This window comes from Anser anser, assembly GCF_964211835.1.
Source record: "Anser anser genome assembly, chromosome: 22".
Lineage (NCBI taxonomy): Eukaryota > Metazoa > Chordata > Aves > Anseriformes > Anatidae > Anser > Anser anser.
In genome coordinates, this window is record NC_139743.1 from 7,923,738 (window position 1) to 7,941,520 (window position 17,783).

Genomic DNA, 17,783 nt, shown 5'->3' on the forward strand with positions numbered 1-17,783 from the left:
AAACTTGCAGGTCGTATCTTTTAGCGTTACAGCTAAAACATTCTAAACCTATCTTTTAATACAGCTGTTACAGGAATTCTCTCAGATGTTAGATAAATCTCTGCTGTTAAATGCCACATTATCACAAATTGAAAGTCAAGGAAAATTGAGTATATATGAGGAAAAAGAAGCAGGGTAGAGAAAATATGATTGTGTTTTAAATGTAATTTCTTCATTGTGCTAAGGTCCACTGTTTTGTCACCGATAGGTATTTCAGCCTGCTTGCAATGTAAGAATGAAAAAAGACATGCCAGTCACTGGTAGCTGGAGAGCCTTTTATCTGCTTTAACCAGCCTTTCTCATTAAGAAGTTTTTAAATAGAAAACTAAACCTTTATTTTAAATTTCTTCTAGGAAGATTGTCCCCATAGCACATCTCGTTTCTGTTTCAGTGGCAGAGAAGCTGGCACTGGTACAGGCTTTGAGGATGAGCTAGCCCGAGAAAGCTGGAAACAAAGGGAGAGCAGTGGCTCCTAATTTCTGCAGTGTTTGAGTATCTCCCTAGAAAGCTTTAGGAGCACAATGTACTTTTGCCTCTTTACAAGCCTGTTTGGCCAGAATGAGGGAGGAAGGACCCGAGAAACACGTCACTAGAAGATGAAGTTCTCTGTAAAGCAGATTAAATATTGTTGCAAAGAACAAAACGTAATTCTTATTTGAGCACACTACATGTGTATACCTGTATGGACATTTAAGAGTGAGAGTTCTTGCTTCCCATCCAGCGATCCCTTCATCAGCCCTGTGCATCACGGCTGTCACTTCTGTTGGCACATAGCTGTGTAAATATTAATTATGAGTTCTCCAATCAGCTGAGCACAAGGAAACCTTTTTTGAAGGGATTTACCCCTTAGCCAAATTGCATGATATTTGTTAAACATCGGATGGGGGAAAAGTTGTCCATCTTGGGCCCAAATCAAGTTGGCTATTTGATTATTAGGCTATAATGACAGCTGGACTTATGTGCCTTATGCTTTTTTTGCAATGTTGCTTTTTTTTGTTCTGTTTTGTTTTGTTTTTGGGGGGGATAACAGATCTGTCGGTCTGTGCTGATAGAGCTTCCATAGGTAAACTGGAAAGCGTTTGGTCATACCAACTCTGGAGATAAAACCAGTGTTTCCACATCTGAGTAAAATCTGTTCTTTAGCTAGTGATCTGCTCACAAAGAGGAGCAGGAGTGCCAGTGCTTATGGCAGAAATTTGGCTAGATGAATCAGAACCTGTGCCTGAAAATAACCTCCTTTATTGCAAATGCATGTGGTGAGGCATCTTTTTTGGACCCCTAAGTGGCAGTGAACTATATTCTGTCAGGCCCAGGGTATGAGCTGGCAACTTCCCTCTTTTAAATATTCCCTTGAGCAGAGATCAACAAGTTTGCCAGTATCTGTCTTTTCCACAGCTCTTTTGGACACAGCTGTGTATAAAAAGAAGTGAAGGACAATGAAATTGCTTGTCCAGTTTTCAAAAAAAATAGTCCAGCTCTCAGGAGGCTTGTAATAACAGGATGGGCAGTCTGCGTTAGAGCAGAAATGTGCTGTGTGTGTGCAGCCCGGGCCTGCCCAGACGGCTCGGCCCATTCGCGGGGCCTACTCAGCCCTCGCCGTACATGAGGTGACCCAGTGTGTCTGGTTTGTGCTCCCTGGTACCGGCTTTTCCATTATTGTGGATAAGATACAGCTTTTGGGGTAATATTCTCCTCACATGTGGGGAAAATTCTGTAAAAATCCCCGGTACCGAGTTTCAGAGCGAATATTACTCCAGTTCCATGCAAGGCCAAAAATGCTCATTGGTTTTACAAACTGTTACCAAACTCCACAACAAGCTCTTATCTTGTGTATGTCAAGAGATGCTTGATGCTCTCTCTCACCAGACAAATTTTACAACTGGAACTTTTGCTGCTGAAACCCCTCATTTGTACTCAGAATGCAGATACTCGTTTCTCGCGGTTGTACTGACACTTATTTCCAGAGTAAGTACAGTTAGGGTGTTGATTTTAAAGAAGGGATCCTAGATCTAGATCTTGTGGATTTTTGTGTGGCAGCTAGGCAGATGTAGTTGTGCAAACTGCACACTTGGTTCCCATATGTGTTACAAGTCCACAAATTCAACTGAGCCTAGAAACCGGTGATGTGGGCTCGAGATGGAAGTCCCACCCAAAGGATTAGTTCAGCTGGGGAGACCTTCTGCCTGTCTTCAATGGGAGACATTGTTCTTTATTCACCACGCGTTTAAGACATTAGAGTTGAGTAAAATTGCATTGTTCTGGCCATGCTAGCTGTCACCAGCAGGGAAGATTCGGGGTCAGAGCAGATCCCTGCTGCCAGTGACGTCTGATCTGCCACCAGGCTGTGAGCAAGCTGAAATGTCTATCTGACAGAAAATAGAGACCTTAAAGCTCAGGAAAGGGGAATCCCAGGTAAATACAAACTCCTATTGTTACCCTGTTTGTACCAGCCAATTTGTTTCTATTTCTCTATGGCCTTTGGTGAAGCAAGTGTCTTGCCAGAGGACTTGTATTATAACACACAGTTTGCAGCTAGAGGCTACGTAGGAGCAATTAGTCAGTTTTAAATGAATTACTTTGAAAGTTAAATTGTTCCTTTAATATAGTCTGTGTGCTTTTTTTTTTTAAGTACAATGCTTGAGTTATTCTGATAGAGCTGATTGAATCAGACAGGGAGCACGTATTGATTAATTAGATGAATATTTTAAACTTAGAAATATGTAATTGTAGATACTAATGTTTGTTCATGGAACTTGAATTGAAATGAAAAATGAATCGGCTTTAATTTCCTTTGTAAATATTACTGAAACTGCAAAATAATCCTTTTCTTTCCGATTTACTCAGTTCTTTAAATTCTTCCTCAGGGACTGTTGGCTTCTTGTAAATCATCGATATGCGTGATAAAATGCCCATGCCTGGAAAATTATATTCAGTTTGCAGCTGTTGTTGAGACCTGTTGCCTAAAGAAACGAAAGTTATTCTGTGTCTGTTCAGCTTTCCAAAGTCAGTGAATACAAAACTTAAGATGCAGGTCAGACATGTACCTATAGAGGAAGAGATTTCCGATGTAAATATAGGTCTCCACAGAAATACAAAAGGACAATTTTTTTTTTCCTTCTCAAATGTTCAAGGTTCAGATTTCCACAGACAAGGGTTCTTACTTTTTTCTGTAGCTTGCTTATAAATCAGTGAATTTTTTCTTTGTAGTTTGGAGAACGTTCAGTATCCCTACCAACTCTACATTGCTCCTTCTACCAGCAGCACAGAGAGACCCAGCCCAAATGGTCCAGATAGACCTTTTCAGTGTCCAACCTGCGGGGTCCGGTTCACTCGCATTCAGAACTTAAAACAACACATGCTTATCCACTCAGGTAAGAAGTGTTACTGCTTGCAAGAATCGCTAATTTATAGACTCGCAGAGGTTTGCTCTCTGTGCAGCAAATACAGTAATGCAATTCTTTTTTAATCACCTGCCAGGTGCTAGAGAATTGATTTCAGAAAGATTGGGTAGAGAGGTATGTCTCATTGAATGCTTGTTTTGATACATCTGATCTGACTGATAGCTGCACTCATGGATAATTAGCATTTGTGTGGACTGAAAAAAATCTGATTGCCTGAAAGTCATCAGAATAAGTTATTATAAAGATTTGAGGTGAAATCTCAAAGTGTACTTGGCTTTTTTATTATACTAAAGAGGTGACGTAGATTGAAATTTTTCCTCTTAGGTGTCATAATTGTCTGCTGTGTTGTAGAGGAGACTTGCAGCCATTAAAAATATGAACCATCTCATGTCTTTGCATTGAAGGAATGTCATATGCTTTTGGATCTCAGAACTTTTGGAAGGATTGCAGGACAATTGAATTGGTTTGATAATCAATATAGTTACTACAGATAGTAGTAGCAGGTAGCGTATGGATGTCTCCTGAGTTTTGATCCTCAACAGTTGCATTCTTTTTGTATGAACACTTAATGTCTTTGCTATCAGTATTTTTCAAGACTTTTCAGCGGTATCTGTCAAGAACATTGTTGTTTTAGTGAATGAAAGGAATATCAAAGGGCTATTGCACTAAACAGTTTAGCATCTCCTAGTTTGAGATTGACACTTACCTGCACTCAGATGCTGTACCATTTTAGGGCAGAGCAACCACAAATGTCAAGGCATAATCTTTTCACTGTTGGTAGTTATTTGTCAAATGCCTTCAGGCAAAATGACCAGACTGTGTTTAGGCTAGCAGTAATAATATGCATTTAATATTTAAAAAAGCAAACTGTGTGAGCATATCAGTTGTGAAATTATCTGAAGAAGGTTGCTAAAGTCATAATTGACAGCAGACAGCTTCAGCAAAGCATCTCTGGCTGACCTGTCAATTGGCAGCCCCTGCGCAAAGCTGGAAAAGATTTGAATAGCTGTTTTAGAGTAATTAGTGTGCGAAAGAAGCTCTCAGACCTTGGAAGCATTAAAAATGTTTTCACATAAGCAAAAGGGCCGAAGAGATTTTCCTCAAACTATCTGAGAAAATAGATGCCCTTGAACAGTATAAAAGCACGAAAAGTTTTAGCTCCACAAGACGATATTCTAGAATATTAACTTGTTTTCACATGCTTAACAGGCAGTTTCAGTGTAACCTTAACTACAGCTTTCTCTGTATAAAAGCCCCAATTAAAAGTTCAGCTCCCACTTTGAACATAAGGAAAGCAGAGTGAAAGACTGGTGGAATTAACAGCCTGGACTGATGCACATTCAGCCCTTTGAAACAACCTTTTTTATTCCTTGACAGCCCTATTATGAATAGAGCTCCATATTCCAGATTCTTGACCTCACGTTTGGATTTCTACACTTTCTGGAGTTCAGACTTTTTATTAAACTTAACTTTTTGGTGATTCAGTCTTATGTTGTAATAATTCTGTTTGGGTGTGATTACGTACTCTCTGGCACAGCAGCATGTTGCAGAGCTCATGGCTTAGGGTTGTATTAGTGCCTATACTAAATGAAAAGTGAACTAGTATCAGAATGTCTAAATTAAAACAAGAAAAAAAAAGTGAGGCATGAACTTAAACCATCTTAGAGAGTTCTCTGTCATGCAAAGTTGCTGAAAGTTCTTGTATATAAGGGTTCCCACACAATATAAAGGCTGCTGCTTTACCCTTTTATCACCGTTGCAGGGGCATCCCTGTGCACAAAGTCCCCCCTGCCAGAACACTTCTCTGAGGCCAGAGGCAGCAAGAAAAAGACGTTGCAATTAAGGGTAGTCTGATAATTGCATTGTTGGGAACCAGTCTGGCACAAGAATCTCCCAAGATCAAAGGAGCTCAAAGATGGTTTGAGGTGACTGCTGCGTCAGATACTTTTTGGCTACGGCTCAGGATCTTAGCCATAGCCCAGACCATGGAAGCTTATGTTCATTTTAAACTGTGAAAAAGAAGAAATGTAACTGTTAAAGACAGGTTACAGTATTATGAAATATATTGGCAACTGGTTCTGAGAAATTGCAGCTATGTACTAATTGTTTTGTCATTTTAAAGTTAACCAGAGTGTTTCTTCCGAAATCAGTACTTCTTTGTGACTGGCCACAGTTGCTGTCCTTTTGCTGTTAGAAATCTGGAAGGATTTTGCCGGTGACCTCTCATTACAAAAGGTGAACATCTTTTTCTCTCTCTTCTGCAGGCATTAAACCATTTCAGTGTGACCGCTGTGGGAAAAAGTTCACCCGAGCTTACTCGCTAAAGATGCATCGCCTGAAGCACGAAGGTAAACGCTGTTTCCGGTGCCAGATATGTAGTGCCACTTTCACTTCCTTCGGGGAATATAAACACCACATGCGGGTTTCCCGGCATATTATCCGCAAGCCTCGGATTTACGAGTGCAAAACATGTGGCGCCATGTTCACCAACTCTGGAAATTTAATCGTTCACCTGAGGAGCTTGAACCATGAAGCGTCAGAGCTAGCAAACTACTTCCAGAGCAGGTGAGGTGCACAGCAAAAACCTAACAGGGAAACTTGCTTTTTTTTTTTTTTTTTCTTTTTCCTTTTTTTCCTAAATCATCTTTTCCTGCTTTCAGGGCAGCCTGCTGTGCCTCTCATCAGGTTGTCAGCTAATTCCAGTCAAATTATTTCTTGCACTACTATCTGTTATATCTGATCTGTTTTACAGTGTATAAACTCTATGGGAGGGCATTGAAGAATCCAGTGATATGCAGAAGCTACTTCTAGGCTACTTAATGTCTCTTTTCAGTAGTATCTATGGACAGGTTAATGGTGTTAAGCCACAGTATTTTATACTTTGCTATCTGTGGAGTTCTGTAAATGATGTAATATGCAAAGTCTTGTACACAGCCTGTTTGTTTACGTAAGAAATAGACTTGTGACTTCATTTTAAGTATTTGTTTGATGGTAGGTATTGTGGAAAGATTGCATGACTCCATACCTTCTCTTATATTTTTCATTTTCTAGGTAACATATTGCTAAATGAACAGAATAACAGGGTGTGATGTCTTGAAATAGTAAAAGCCAGTTATATGTTTATTGTTTATCAGGGCCCAGAAGACTCGGCATGTTTCATAAATGCACTTCACTAAGGACTATTAAAAGGTGCTACATGTGTTCTGTGATATCAGGCTGGCATTGTGCTCTCCTATTTAAATAAATGTTTGTAACCATTGGAATTTGATGTAGCAAAACAGGAGAGTGGATGAGGGAATTGGATCAAGATGGCCCTTAAATTTATAGAGAAGGTGCAGCTCTGTGTGAGTCATCTGTCTTCAGAAGCGCAAAGGAAATGTATTGTAAATGTTACAGCATCTACAAGGCTATCCCTCATGATTTCCAAACATTATGCTTTTTCTACTACAAAACATTTCAGCATTTTTTTCCTATTTGGTTATCTTAGAAGTGATGTTAAGATGAAAGAATTACAAAACAAACCAGGAAAGCCAGTCAGTGTTTTTCCAGCACAGTGTTGTTTAAAAGTACAAGTGCTTCGAATCTGTGAGTTTACGCAGTTCTTGTTCTTAGGGCTTGCGCCAAAACTAGAGTGAAAACTCTTGAGGGATGATGCCATGATTGTGGTAAGCACTTTATTGCTGCCATCAAACAGATGAGAAGTACATGATTTTTAGTTGTCTATAGGCCTGCCTTTAGCTTGAATTTACAAACACTCGAGTTAGCATAGTAGATTGTTAATTTGGATTTGAAGCAGTGAATGCTGCTGCCACTGAAATAAGTTTACTGCTTTTAAATGGATTACAAAAAGGAAGCAAAGCATACAAATGCATATATAGATATAAAAAATACCTTGCTTCAGGATAAACTTACATTTCTGGTGCTGAACATTTGAAAAGAAAATTTATTGTCCTTACTGCTCATGCTCTGCAAATACCACTTAAGAGTTTGGTCGATTATCTTTGGATACACTCAGCCAACAGTTGGTAAGAGTAAGCTTTGGAACTGTTGTCCAGAAAGAACTAAAATGGTGTGGATCAGGGAAGGAAATGAAGTTCATTTCTTTTCACACTAGTATGAGGTGTCCACGTCACAAAACACCACTGTAGTTGGCAGCCTCCTTGTACTTGCAGCAGAACCTGTGCTTCCTTGCCTCAAGCTTTTGTTTACAGCCTGGCCACTCTGAGTGCTACTGCTGTTTCTTGGGTGGATCTTATCTCAGGGGTGGAGAAGGCCCACATCTTTGCCTGTGCTGAACTCATTTTTGTTTCTATTTTTAAAGGTTGAGTGCTCCCTTTTTTCAGTGATCTTTTTAGTGCCATATGATGTTCCAGTCGTTAACTTTCGTTCTCATCAAGGTGATACAACCTAAATAAGAAGTTACCGTGTAGGAAATACAGATGCACAACGATGCAAAATAGATGGTGTTGAATAAAATTTTCTGTGTGTTTTAATGAGAACCAGGTTATAGTGCTCAGTGAAGTATGCTGCGATGATCTTAGAACAGTGTGAAATGAGTATTTGCTCTCTATTAAATGCAGCATGTAGCTTGTGTGATGTAACTGATGCAAAGAAACTGATACCTCCAATGTTTGTGTGAGAAGTGACATTTCTCTTCTGTCCTTTGCCCCTCTTCTAGTGACTTCCTAGTACCGGACTACTTAAACCAGGAACAAGAAGAGACCCTCGGGCAGTATGAGCTAGGGGAGCATGGCTTTGAAAGCAACTCTTCTGTCCAAATGCCTGTCATTTCACAGGTCTCGTCAACTCAGAATTGTGAAAGCACTTTCCCCTTGGGGTCTCTGGGTGGGTTGGCAGAGAAGGAAGAAGATGTGCCAGAGCAGCCAAAGACTAACGCCACTGCTGAGGCAACCGCAGGTGACCCTCCGAAACCGGAGCTGTCATCTATTACTATTGAATAATTCATGGTTTGGTTTAATTTTTGTTCTTTGGAAAGTGCCTGTGTTTGGTCCTGTACATTTTAATTTAATTTTTTTTAAACAAAATTGGGGAGATTTTCCCTTTTTTACTTTGTAAGCTACGCTTTAAACAGAAAACTGCAACAGATGTTACATTATTTTTCATGACTGAATGATCACTTCTGTGAAAATATTTAAGACTGAATGCACAAAAAGATCTTGTCAGAACATCATGGAAGCTGTGATATACTTCTAAAGAAGAACAACTGATTCAGATCACTTTAACTATTTCTTCTTCCACAGTTAGAACAGCTCATTAAGTTTCTCTTGCTTCTGCAGACCCTCTGGTTAAGGGAGAGAAATCAGAGGAAACCTTTTTAAAATGACAAACAAAAGGATGCATTGGAAATCATTACTGAACATCTTTGACTAGTTTTGAGTGGATGCTTTAATCTTCTGCATAAAAAATGACACTTCCTATCACTGTGCCTGCTGTTTTTCAAAGCGCTTACTGTAACCCTTTTCTTGGAAATGGTAAGCATTTTTGAAACTAACAGTCACACACTTTTTAAAAACACATTGTCCCTTTTCATCTCAGATAAATCAGTTTTGACAAACCAAGTGATGTCATGCCAGGTATTCCTACTTCTTATATTCCAGTCCTTTTAGAAACTGCTTGATCAAATAGCCTGTCTGGATTTGCCTGTCTAAGGTTAGGCATGGAAATACTATGGCCAGGAAAATTCTAGTGATGCATAATGAACTGAGGAGGATAGAGAAGTGTGTATCCACGCAAGCCTGATAAATATCTCATGACTGTGTCTTTCTGTAGAAGGGAAACCATGCATGAAAATGAAGGTTTTCCCGAAGTGAAATTCTTAAATCTTGGCCAGATAGTTTGCAGTTCTGGTCACTTCCCCCTGTCATAAATACTGGATTTTTACTAATCTCCAAAAGCTAACTAGAGGGAGTTTACAGATGGGGAAAAAAATGAGCTCTTTTGTGCATTATTGCACATTTTTTGTTTATACATATGCATGTATAGTTTCTGAGATTTTTATTAGTCTGTTTTTGGACAAAACAAGCAATTTATTCTCTTCAGAGGCCAACTTTCTAACCCAACAGGGGGTTGTTTACAGAAAGCCTATATAGTGGTGATGAATTGTTCCTGTTTCAAAACATTTTAAATCCTTGCCAACTCAGTTTATTAAAGGCCATTACTCCAGCTACATACACAGCTCAAGTAAGCAATAAATTGAAAGATTTGCAATTTCATTTTTTCCATATTTAGAAAAAGCTTCAAATTTAGGGTGTGGGATTTTCAGAGCAGTGATTCTTGTTTGTTGAGGCTGTTTGGGCTATAGTACTGCTTTGAAAGCTAAATTAGGAAATACATTAGGAGGTTTTTGATTTTTTTAATTGCTTCTGAAGTTAACTCGGTGTTTGATGCCAAATGCCTGTAGCCTACAGATGACATGCTGAGAGAGTAGGTATTACGTGATCTTAGTATTCCAAAGGCATGATATACTCCCTTAGTTTTGAATCTTGATTTTAAATTTCTGTTTTCTATCTGGATTTGCTTTATGCAAACACGAGGAGGAAATGAAACCAATAGAGAAAGGTTGCTCTTGAAGAAACAGAAGACACTAAAGTCATATTATATTGCAAGATCAATTTGTATTCAGTTAGCTTAGGTGGCTCTGATACTCTGTAGGTCTGAGTTGTTTCTACTAATAGCCAGCTTTTGTAAAGAAAAAAGCTTATTGCCCTTTGGAAAGAGCTTAAAGGGTTTCAGTGACTTTAACAATTCTTCTCTGCTGTGTTTTAGGTACAAAACATACTAGTTAAATAGAGGGAAAACAGTCAGGATTTCAGTCCTTTCCAAGTTACTGGAGTGAAGTTTCTCCACCAGATTCGAAGGGTGTTTTATAAACATGCTGCAAAGAAGTTCTCTGCTACAATTCAGTCTTGCTGTCTACCTTTTGTACGTCTTAAAAGGGCTTGAAAGAGAAATTGTGTTTTAGGGATACTGTACTGTGAGTCAGTCCAGTGTCTTTTTGATGGGCTGAACTTAAAGACCAGTTCTCTTCCACTTCTGATTTCTGTAACTGAAAAGCCAGTGAGACAAGGAGATGCCTTTTTCTGAGTTTTCTCTTGACTTATAGGGCTATGACACTGAACTCAAATATAGGGTTTTCTTTTTTGTGATAAGTGTTATTTGTCTTTCCGGGTATATAAGAATCCTTTGTGATTCTTGTAGCAAAAAGTACTTACACAGAAACACAGTTTCAGACTGTACAGGTGTAATATTCAAAGGTCAGATGTAGATGGGCATAATCTTCTATTAGAATATGATAATTTTCACCCATTAGATACTTTGCTAAGAAATTTGTTGGTGAGGAGATGTGCAAATACAGAACAGATGTATCTGGATGTTGCATTTTTAAAAGACTTAAAATTTTGTGTCAGAAGGCAAACTGCCTTCTGAATACCAAAGAGAAATTTAAAAAGTTAAAAAAAAAAGAACAACAAAAAACAACTTTGTAGCTCTAATCTGTTCTTCCTTGAGAAGAAATGAGTATCATTAACTGTTAACACCTTGGTACAAGACAAGTCTTGGGTTTTGTTTTTCATTGCAGTGTTACACATTATCTTTTCAGCCCTGTAATCTCTGTGTAACATCTGAATTTTTTTTCTCACTTTTCAATCTCATTTCACTGCAGGGACAGTAGAGTTCTTAGAGGGTTTATTTGTTTGTTTGTTTTAGGGTTAGGCTTATTTGTTAACTTTCCTGTTTGTAATTGTTTCTTGTTAATATCTCTTTTCTCCATAGAACTTACCACAAATTAAATACAAATACCCTTTTATTTCTCCTCCCTAACTTGTTGGAAGTGTTCAGTTCTTTGGAATGCTGGTGTTCTTCACAGGAGAGATGTAAAAACATAAAACATCATAAAACAAGCTCTGTTGCTAATACTTGGATTCCAATTTGAGTGAGATAGATATCTAACTAAACTAGAAGAAACTTGCCTTAAACTGCACTTGGGATTAATCCTAAAGGTTCTTTCAATACATTATCAGAGCATTTTGAACCCTGGACTGCATTTTCATATCACCCCCTCCCACCTACCCTCACCCTCAAAAAAAAACCTACCCTAAGTTATTTGGTTTGCATTTATAGGTGTGCGTGACTGGGATCACAGAATAGTTGAGATTGGAAGATTGGAAGGGACCTCTAGAGATCGTCTGGTCCAGACCCCCTGCTCAGAGCAGCAGTCAGCAAGGACAGGTTGCTCAGGACCTTGTCCAGTCAGGTTCTGAATATCTCCAGAGATGGAGACTCCGTGATTTCTCTGGGCAGTCTATTCCACTGTTTGACCACCGTCACCTTAAAAATGTTCTTGTGTTTAAATGGAATTTCTTGTACTTCAGCTTGTGCCCACTGAGAAAGGTCTGGCTCCATCTTCTTTTCATCCTCCTATCCATTAGTTAGACACGTTGGTAGGGTCCCCCGAGCCTTCTGTTCAAAACAGTCCCAGCTCTCCCAGCTTGTATCACGAGATGCTCCGATCCCTTTGCCATCTTCCCTTCCCTTCTAAGCGGTCGAGAATTTCTTCCAAATAGCCACACGTAAGACCCGTTGCGGCAGTTTCTGCCCCAGTGAGTTGTCTCCACATCATTCACAAGTGACGTAAGTGTGTTTTACTTCTCTGTATCCTTCTATGCAGTACCATTCTTTGCACTCAGTGGAAAATCCTTTCCTCACCCATTTATTTTGCAAGTAGAGTGCCTTCACTACCACAGAACTAGCAAGATTCTGCCGTATGCTGGGGTCCCGGGTTCTTGGAGTCTGATTTGGGTCTTTATCCCTTGCATATTGTGCAGTATGTCTGATGAGAACAACGGGAAAACAGGGGAAAGTTGTTTTTTTTTTTCTCTGACTGAATGTGGTGTTTCAGGAGAGGGGATAACATTCAGAAGCTATCTCTTTCCCCACAATAAGTGGAAGAAAAAAGAAGTGCTATTTTAGCTGTGTGGGAGATTTGGCCAAATCGTAAGGGTTTGTTTTGTTTTTTGATGCAGACGTATAGCACAACTCCCCTGGAAATCCATGGGGATGCCTTCACATTCAGCAAATTAAGCTCCCTGTCAGAACTGCTTGTCACTTTTCTTACACCACATTAAAAAAAGATGTGTGTTCCTGATGGTTTGTCTGTCTTGCTACAGTTTGAGTTCAGTTGTCAGGCTCGCAGATAGTGTAGTCAAGTCTCTCATACTGAGAGATTAGTAGACTAGGTTATTGAAAATGGTTCTGGGTTCACATGTTTCTTGAGTCTAAAAGGTGTGAATTTAAACTTTTTTAAAAAGTACTAGCTGCCAATGCAGTAAAATATATTTTATAAGACTATGATCCCTATATGTCCCTTACGGGATAAAATTTTATTGTTTTTAAGCTATGGTTTAAAGTTTTTATATGAGGGCTTCAGTTGCTTCTTGGTTGCTGGCTTTCCCCTCCAGCCCCAGGACATAAGAGCACTGAGACTATTGCCAGTCTCTCTCTGAGACGCACCATGAAGCATTTTATATGCAAATAGAACGGGAGCTTTGTGCACCCTGCAGGGATGGAGAAAATGCAGATGTAGGAGCGCCCGTTGCTCCTAGATCCATTGCAACTTCCACACCATCAGAATAAGGAAAATAGCTAATTTTCATTCAGCTCGATTAAGTTCGAATTTTGCGTACAAGGTGAAGCCCGACTTCGGAGGGTTCTCATCTCCAGTTACGGACATAATAAATTCCATAGCATCTTGATGACAGATAAGAGGGTTCAAGGCCAGACTGCGCCTCAGCCACATCAGAGGTCCCTAGTGAGGAGAGTCGGTTCAAAGTATTTGAGGAAATGTACCATAAAAAAACAAATGTGAAATTTTTTTAATGCAACAGTACTTAACTGCTCTGGGTTTTTGTTAACTCAACGTGTGCTATCACAGTAATTCAGTGCCCCACAGGTCTCAACTACAAATCTGGTTGCACTAAAAAAAAAATAAAAAAAATAGAGCCGAATTAGTTTCTGGTGCTGCCAGCCTGTGTGGCTACTGTACCTACAGTCTTCCTGAGGGTTGCTGAAGTCCCCAGAGGAGTGATTTTGTTTAACCATTCATTTCGCTGATGCATGCTTTTGATATTCTGACTTATAGCCCTGGCTACACAAATTTCTTGGACAGCTTCTTTGCCCTGTTCCTGCAGTGCCTTCGCTCTAGGTGCTGCCCTGTGGTGAAACCCCAAAGAGGGAAAGAGTAAAGCTGGAGGAAAAATGTGAAATAAATTATTGTTGGGCTTCTTTGTGCATTTTAGTAACAGTGAAACCCCCTTAACTGTGCCAGTCTCCGGTCACCAGCCGTATATCCAGTCGTCATCTCATCCACAGTACAGCTTCTCTTGTTGATGCTGGCCACAGCTAGATTACTTGGCATGTTTATTGACTTAACAGAATTGTTTTTTGGTTTTGGTTTTGTTTTTTAATGTATACGATGTTTAAATACACTTCACATTTTATATAATACTATCTGGCTATTAGTATTTTTCAGGAACCATAGTTCTTGGTGGCTATATATATTTTTGTGACTTTTTTTGTAAACTAAGTGCCGTTTCAACGTTACAATCATTTTTAGAGTTATTGTAATCAATGTGAATATCATGTTTTTTCAAATCTGTTCTGAGCCTGTAGTGTTTGCTTTGTGATCATATGTGTAATGTATATATTCTGTATAGTTACATTGTATTGAAATACTAGCTTGTTTGATATAAGAAAAGTATGTATTGGGTACCTTTTTGCTAGCCTGGTTGTTTAATCTTTAAAAAAAAATGTTCTAAAATACAAAAAAAATTATCCAAACTGGTCCCATTATAGGTCAAAATTAAGGGGGGAGAAAAACTAGTTTTGAGTGTCTTTGGATAGAAACATGAAGCTAAGATTTTTCATTAAAATATTAATGTTTTATGGAGTATATCTTTGCTTTGTGTCGTTCTTTAACTACACCAGACTTTGTCTTATAGTACAAAAGACTTGACCTTGTGTAAGAAGGTGCAGCTCTGTTGCTAGAGCTACATTCTCTTATAACTTTTGCTTATAATTAGTTTCAAAATAGTTGAATATGAGGAGAACTCACTGTTGCTCAAGCTGTCTTTGGAGGAAAGGTAGTTTAAAACAGACCAAGCATTAATAAACGATTGGAGGAGTTACATGAGTAAAGGGTATTAAGAGTAAAGTAAACATTGTTTAATTTTCCATTGTATATTACATTTCCTTTTGTTAATGTTCTCTTTTAGGCTGCATTCTGCAAAAGCGGTGGGGCCATCTTTTGAATGGGGCTTTATTGATGGAAAGCCAGCCAAGAATGAGGCTAATCAAATTAGTCAAAGGAGAAGATGTTTAAAAAGGACAGTAGACAGAGTCATCGTGGTCACAGCCATGCGCTTCAAAATAGTCATAAAACAGCCAAGAGTCATGGGATTTAAAATATACCTCTGCTGTTTCTGGCAACCCTTGCAATTAAATTAATTTGCCTCCTACAGACCCACCTGTCTGACCGAGCAGGAATGCCGGCTGGATCAACACGTAGCTAGGGCACAGGTAGGAAAATGGAAGTTTTGTAATTACTTGGCTGAAATGATTATAACTCTGCCCAGTAACCTATATGAATAACAAGCAGGCTGACATGATTAATGGGCTAGGAGTCAAATTGTGTTCAGCATCTGACATGGGAGTGAAAATAAATAAATAAATAAATAAATAATGGGAAAGCATTCCACAGTGCAGCGTAAGCAGCCACAGTGAACCTTGGATAGAGAGGGTTGAGAGTTATAAATTCCGATTTCTCATATTCCTTGGGACCTTGTATAGGGACAGAAGTATTTTATCAAAAGCATAATTGGAAGAGGGAACATATCTGGGGAAAGCTTTGGAGAGAATTAAAGTTTGAAATGTAAAGGCTTTGACTCCATTGTTCTCCGGCAAAAGAAAGAATTTATTTGCTTTGAAGACAGACTGCAGTTAGGAGTATGCAGTGATGTTTAGCAGACCATTACAAATCTAAAGCCTGTATGACTGTATATGAACATACACTGTCATAAAGCTAAGGCAAGACTGTTAAACTGCATGCCTTTGATGGATATCGAGGTTCAGCCTTGTGACTGAAGTGGATTTTTGCAAAGCACAGCCATATGTTTAAGTTTAGCATGAAGCATCTTTTAGAGATCCGTAACAAAGCAAGTGTACACTATCAAAGATTTTCTGTGGATTACTTACAGCATTTAAGCATTTTGTTCCTGACAGTAATGAAGTACCATTTCTTTTGCACAGAGGAGAGCAGCTGAGATGAGATTGAATTCATAGCTACTGAGAATGTAATAGAGCAGGGACCAGAGCTCTCCCAGGGCTTACTGCACCATTCCTACGTATGTGATACCCTGGTGAAAATGGAGCTGCTAAGAGGAACCTGCCTTGGATCATGTATAAAGCGCTTTTCCCAAGCTGCTTGTGCATGCAGCATCTCCAGAGTTCAGAGCATAAGTCTGTCATCACCATTCTTAGAGCGCAGATTGCTGTGAGACCATGAGCAAGCAGAGCAGGGGTAAGTCTGTACATGAGAGCTTCAGTTACAGCTCAGAGCTCTTCTGAGAAGTAGTTTTTCAATTATTCTGATTTTTTGATATATTAACACTTCTCAGGGAAGATATGGATCCTCTTGTATAGCCCTTACTGATACTAGTCCAGATTTTCCTCGTTGCCTTTCACAAATTCTTTAGAAACAGGCCTCAAACTCCCAGTGAAAACCATGTGTTCAAAAACCACTCTAAAGGCTTGAGTCAGTCTTTGATCATGAGCTGTCTTCGTCTCAGTCAGTCTCCTGGTGAAGCTATGAGAGCAGCTCCTGGGGCATCTATTTGTATATCTCACTTGAACCTTCTGTAGGAATTTTGAAGTTAACGATCTCAGCATAAGAGTGCTCCTTTGCCCAACTGTATGTTAATTTGTGTGGCTACGCCGCTATCACCGACTCTTAGATCCCCTGTTGTTTTGGATACAACTGTTCTTCATAGTCGTGATTGGATTTACGTGGGAGTATCTCTGAGAATACATCCGCTGCATCTGGCTCAACTGCATTCCCAGTCTTCCATATGCTTGTATAAAACTAGATGCTTAGGTCAAGTGTTTTGTAATACTTCCATCATTTAGAAGATAACAGTTTTTTTCCCACAAAGTACTGCTTGTTCCCCTGTACACACGCACGCGCGCGCACGCACAATCTGTATGTGCTCATTCAGAAAGAATTTTGAACAAGAAGCATATAAAAACATCGATTGACCAACTCTTTCCTTGCTGCTTCCCTACAGCCGGTATTGCTATGCTTTTCTTGGTTGATTCTCAATGGGCTGAAACAGGTTACGAGCCTAAGACTCCGGCAAGAACCTTGCTTCGCTTTTCTCTTAGCCCTTACAAACTTCTCTTGCGTTTGGAGTGAAAAGCAGAGGCACGGTTCCATGTGATCCTGTGCTCATCCCTAAACAGAGAGGCAGGACTTAAGGCCAAGATATTCATCGTAAGGGAGCAGACATATTTTGTGGTCTTGAGATATTTTTATTTTGGAGGAGGGGAATGTGAATGGCACTTCAGTGTAGTTTTCTCTTTAGTTTTTTCTTCACGTAGACTCTGACATTTTCCAGACCATTTCTAAGAAAAGCCAATGCCAATTACAAATTACTGTTAAGCATGAAGTATCGTCAAATAAATACGGGCAGTATTCGTTTACACTAAAACAAATACAGTCCCTAATTATTTGATAGACTGCAGTGTAGTATAGCTTTCAAACTATCTTGGACCCAAGATACCTGAGTATGTCCCTGGCACTCAAATCTCTAGAAAAACAGACAACTAGTGGTGAAATGGATCATCTGAATGCTTTGCAGAGAGGGGAGACGTCTCCCAGGTAAGTACACCTCCGAGTCAAAGAAGAATGAACAGAAATGTTGGGAGAGGAGCAGGGAGGCTACGATGTGTTTACAGGCTGGTGGAGGAGATGACTCAATTCCGGGATCATTTTATGTATGTAAATGAAGAAGGCATTTTGACATGCGTAGAAGAAGAAACAATCCCTCAGGGTTTGCTACTACATTGCTGAAGGGTAACAGTCCACTGGCTTCAGAAGAGCAAGGTAAATTACAGTCCCAGTCCACTTAAGCATTTAAATAGTCGGCCTTTCCAGAAATGTGTTTAAATTGTTCTTTAACAGCTTACCCATTTTGTGAACTTTACTTCTTTAGTTGTTTCTCTGACTCAGCACAGTGTATTTTATATCCTGTGTATTACCGGGGTGCACAGAAC

General features: G+C 39.3%; 1 protein-coding gene across 7 annotated transcripts in view; it reads left to right on the forward strand.

Annotated features, from left to right (window-relative positions):
* Positions 1–14,406, forward strand: part of ZBTB44 (zinc finger and BTB domain containing 44) — a 41,607-nt gene extending 27,201 nt beyond the window's left edge. For 2 of the 7 annotated variants that reach the window (XM_083808402.1, XM_083808403.1), the window contains exons 4-6: positions 3,247–3,410; positions 5,705–6,005; positions 8,119–14,406. In XM_083808402.1, the coding sequence (XP_083664528.1) occupies positions 3,247–3,410; positions 5,705–6,005; positions 8,119–8,401 (748 nt within the window). In that variant the 3' untranslated portion in view covers positions 8,402–14,406. The remainder of the gene's footprint in view (positions 1–3,246; positions 3,411–5,704; positions 6,006–8,118) is intronic. The other 5 variants (XM_083808404.1, XM_083808407.1, XM_083808405.1 and 2 more) reach the window with 3 other exon arrangements.
* Positions 14,407–17,783: the final 3,377 nt, after the last annotated feature.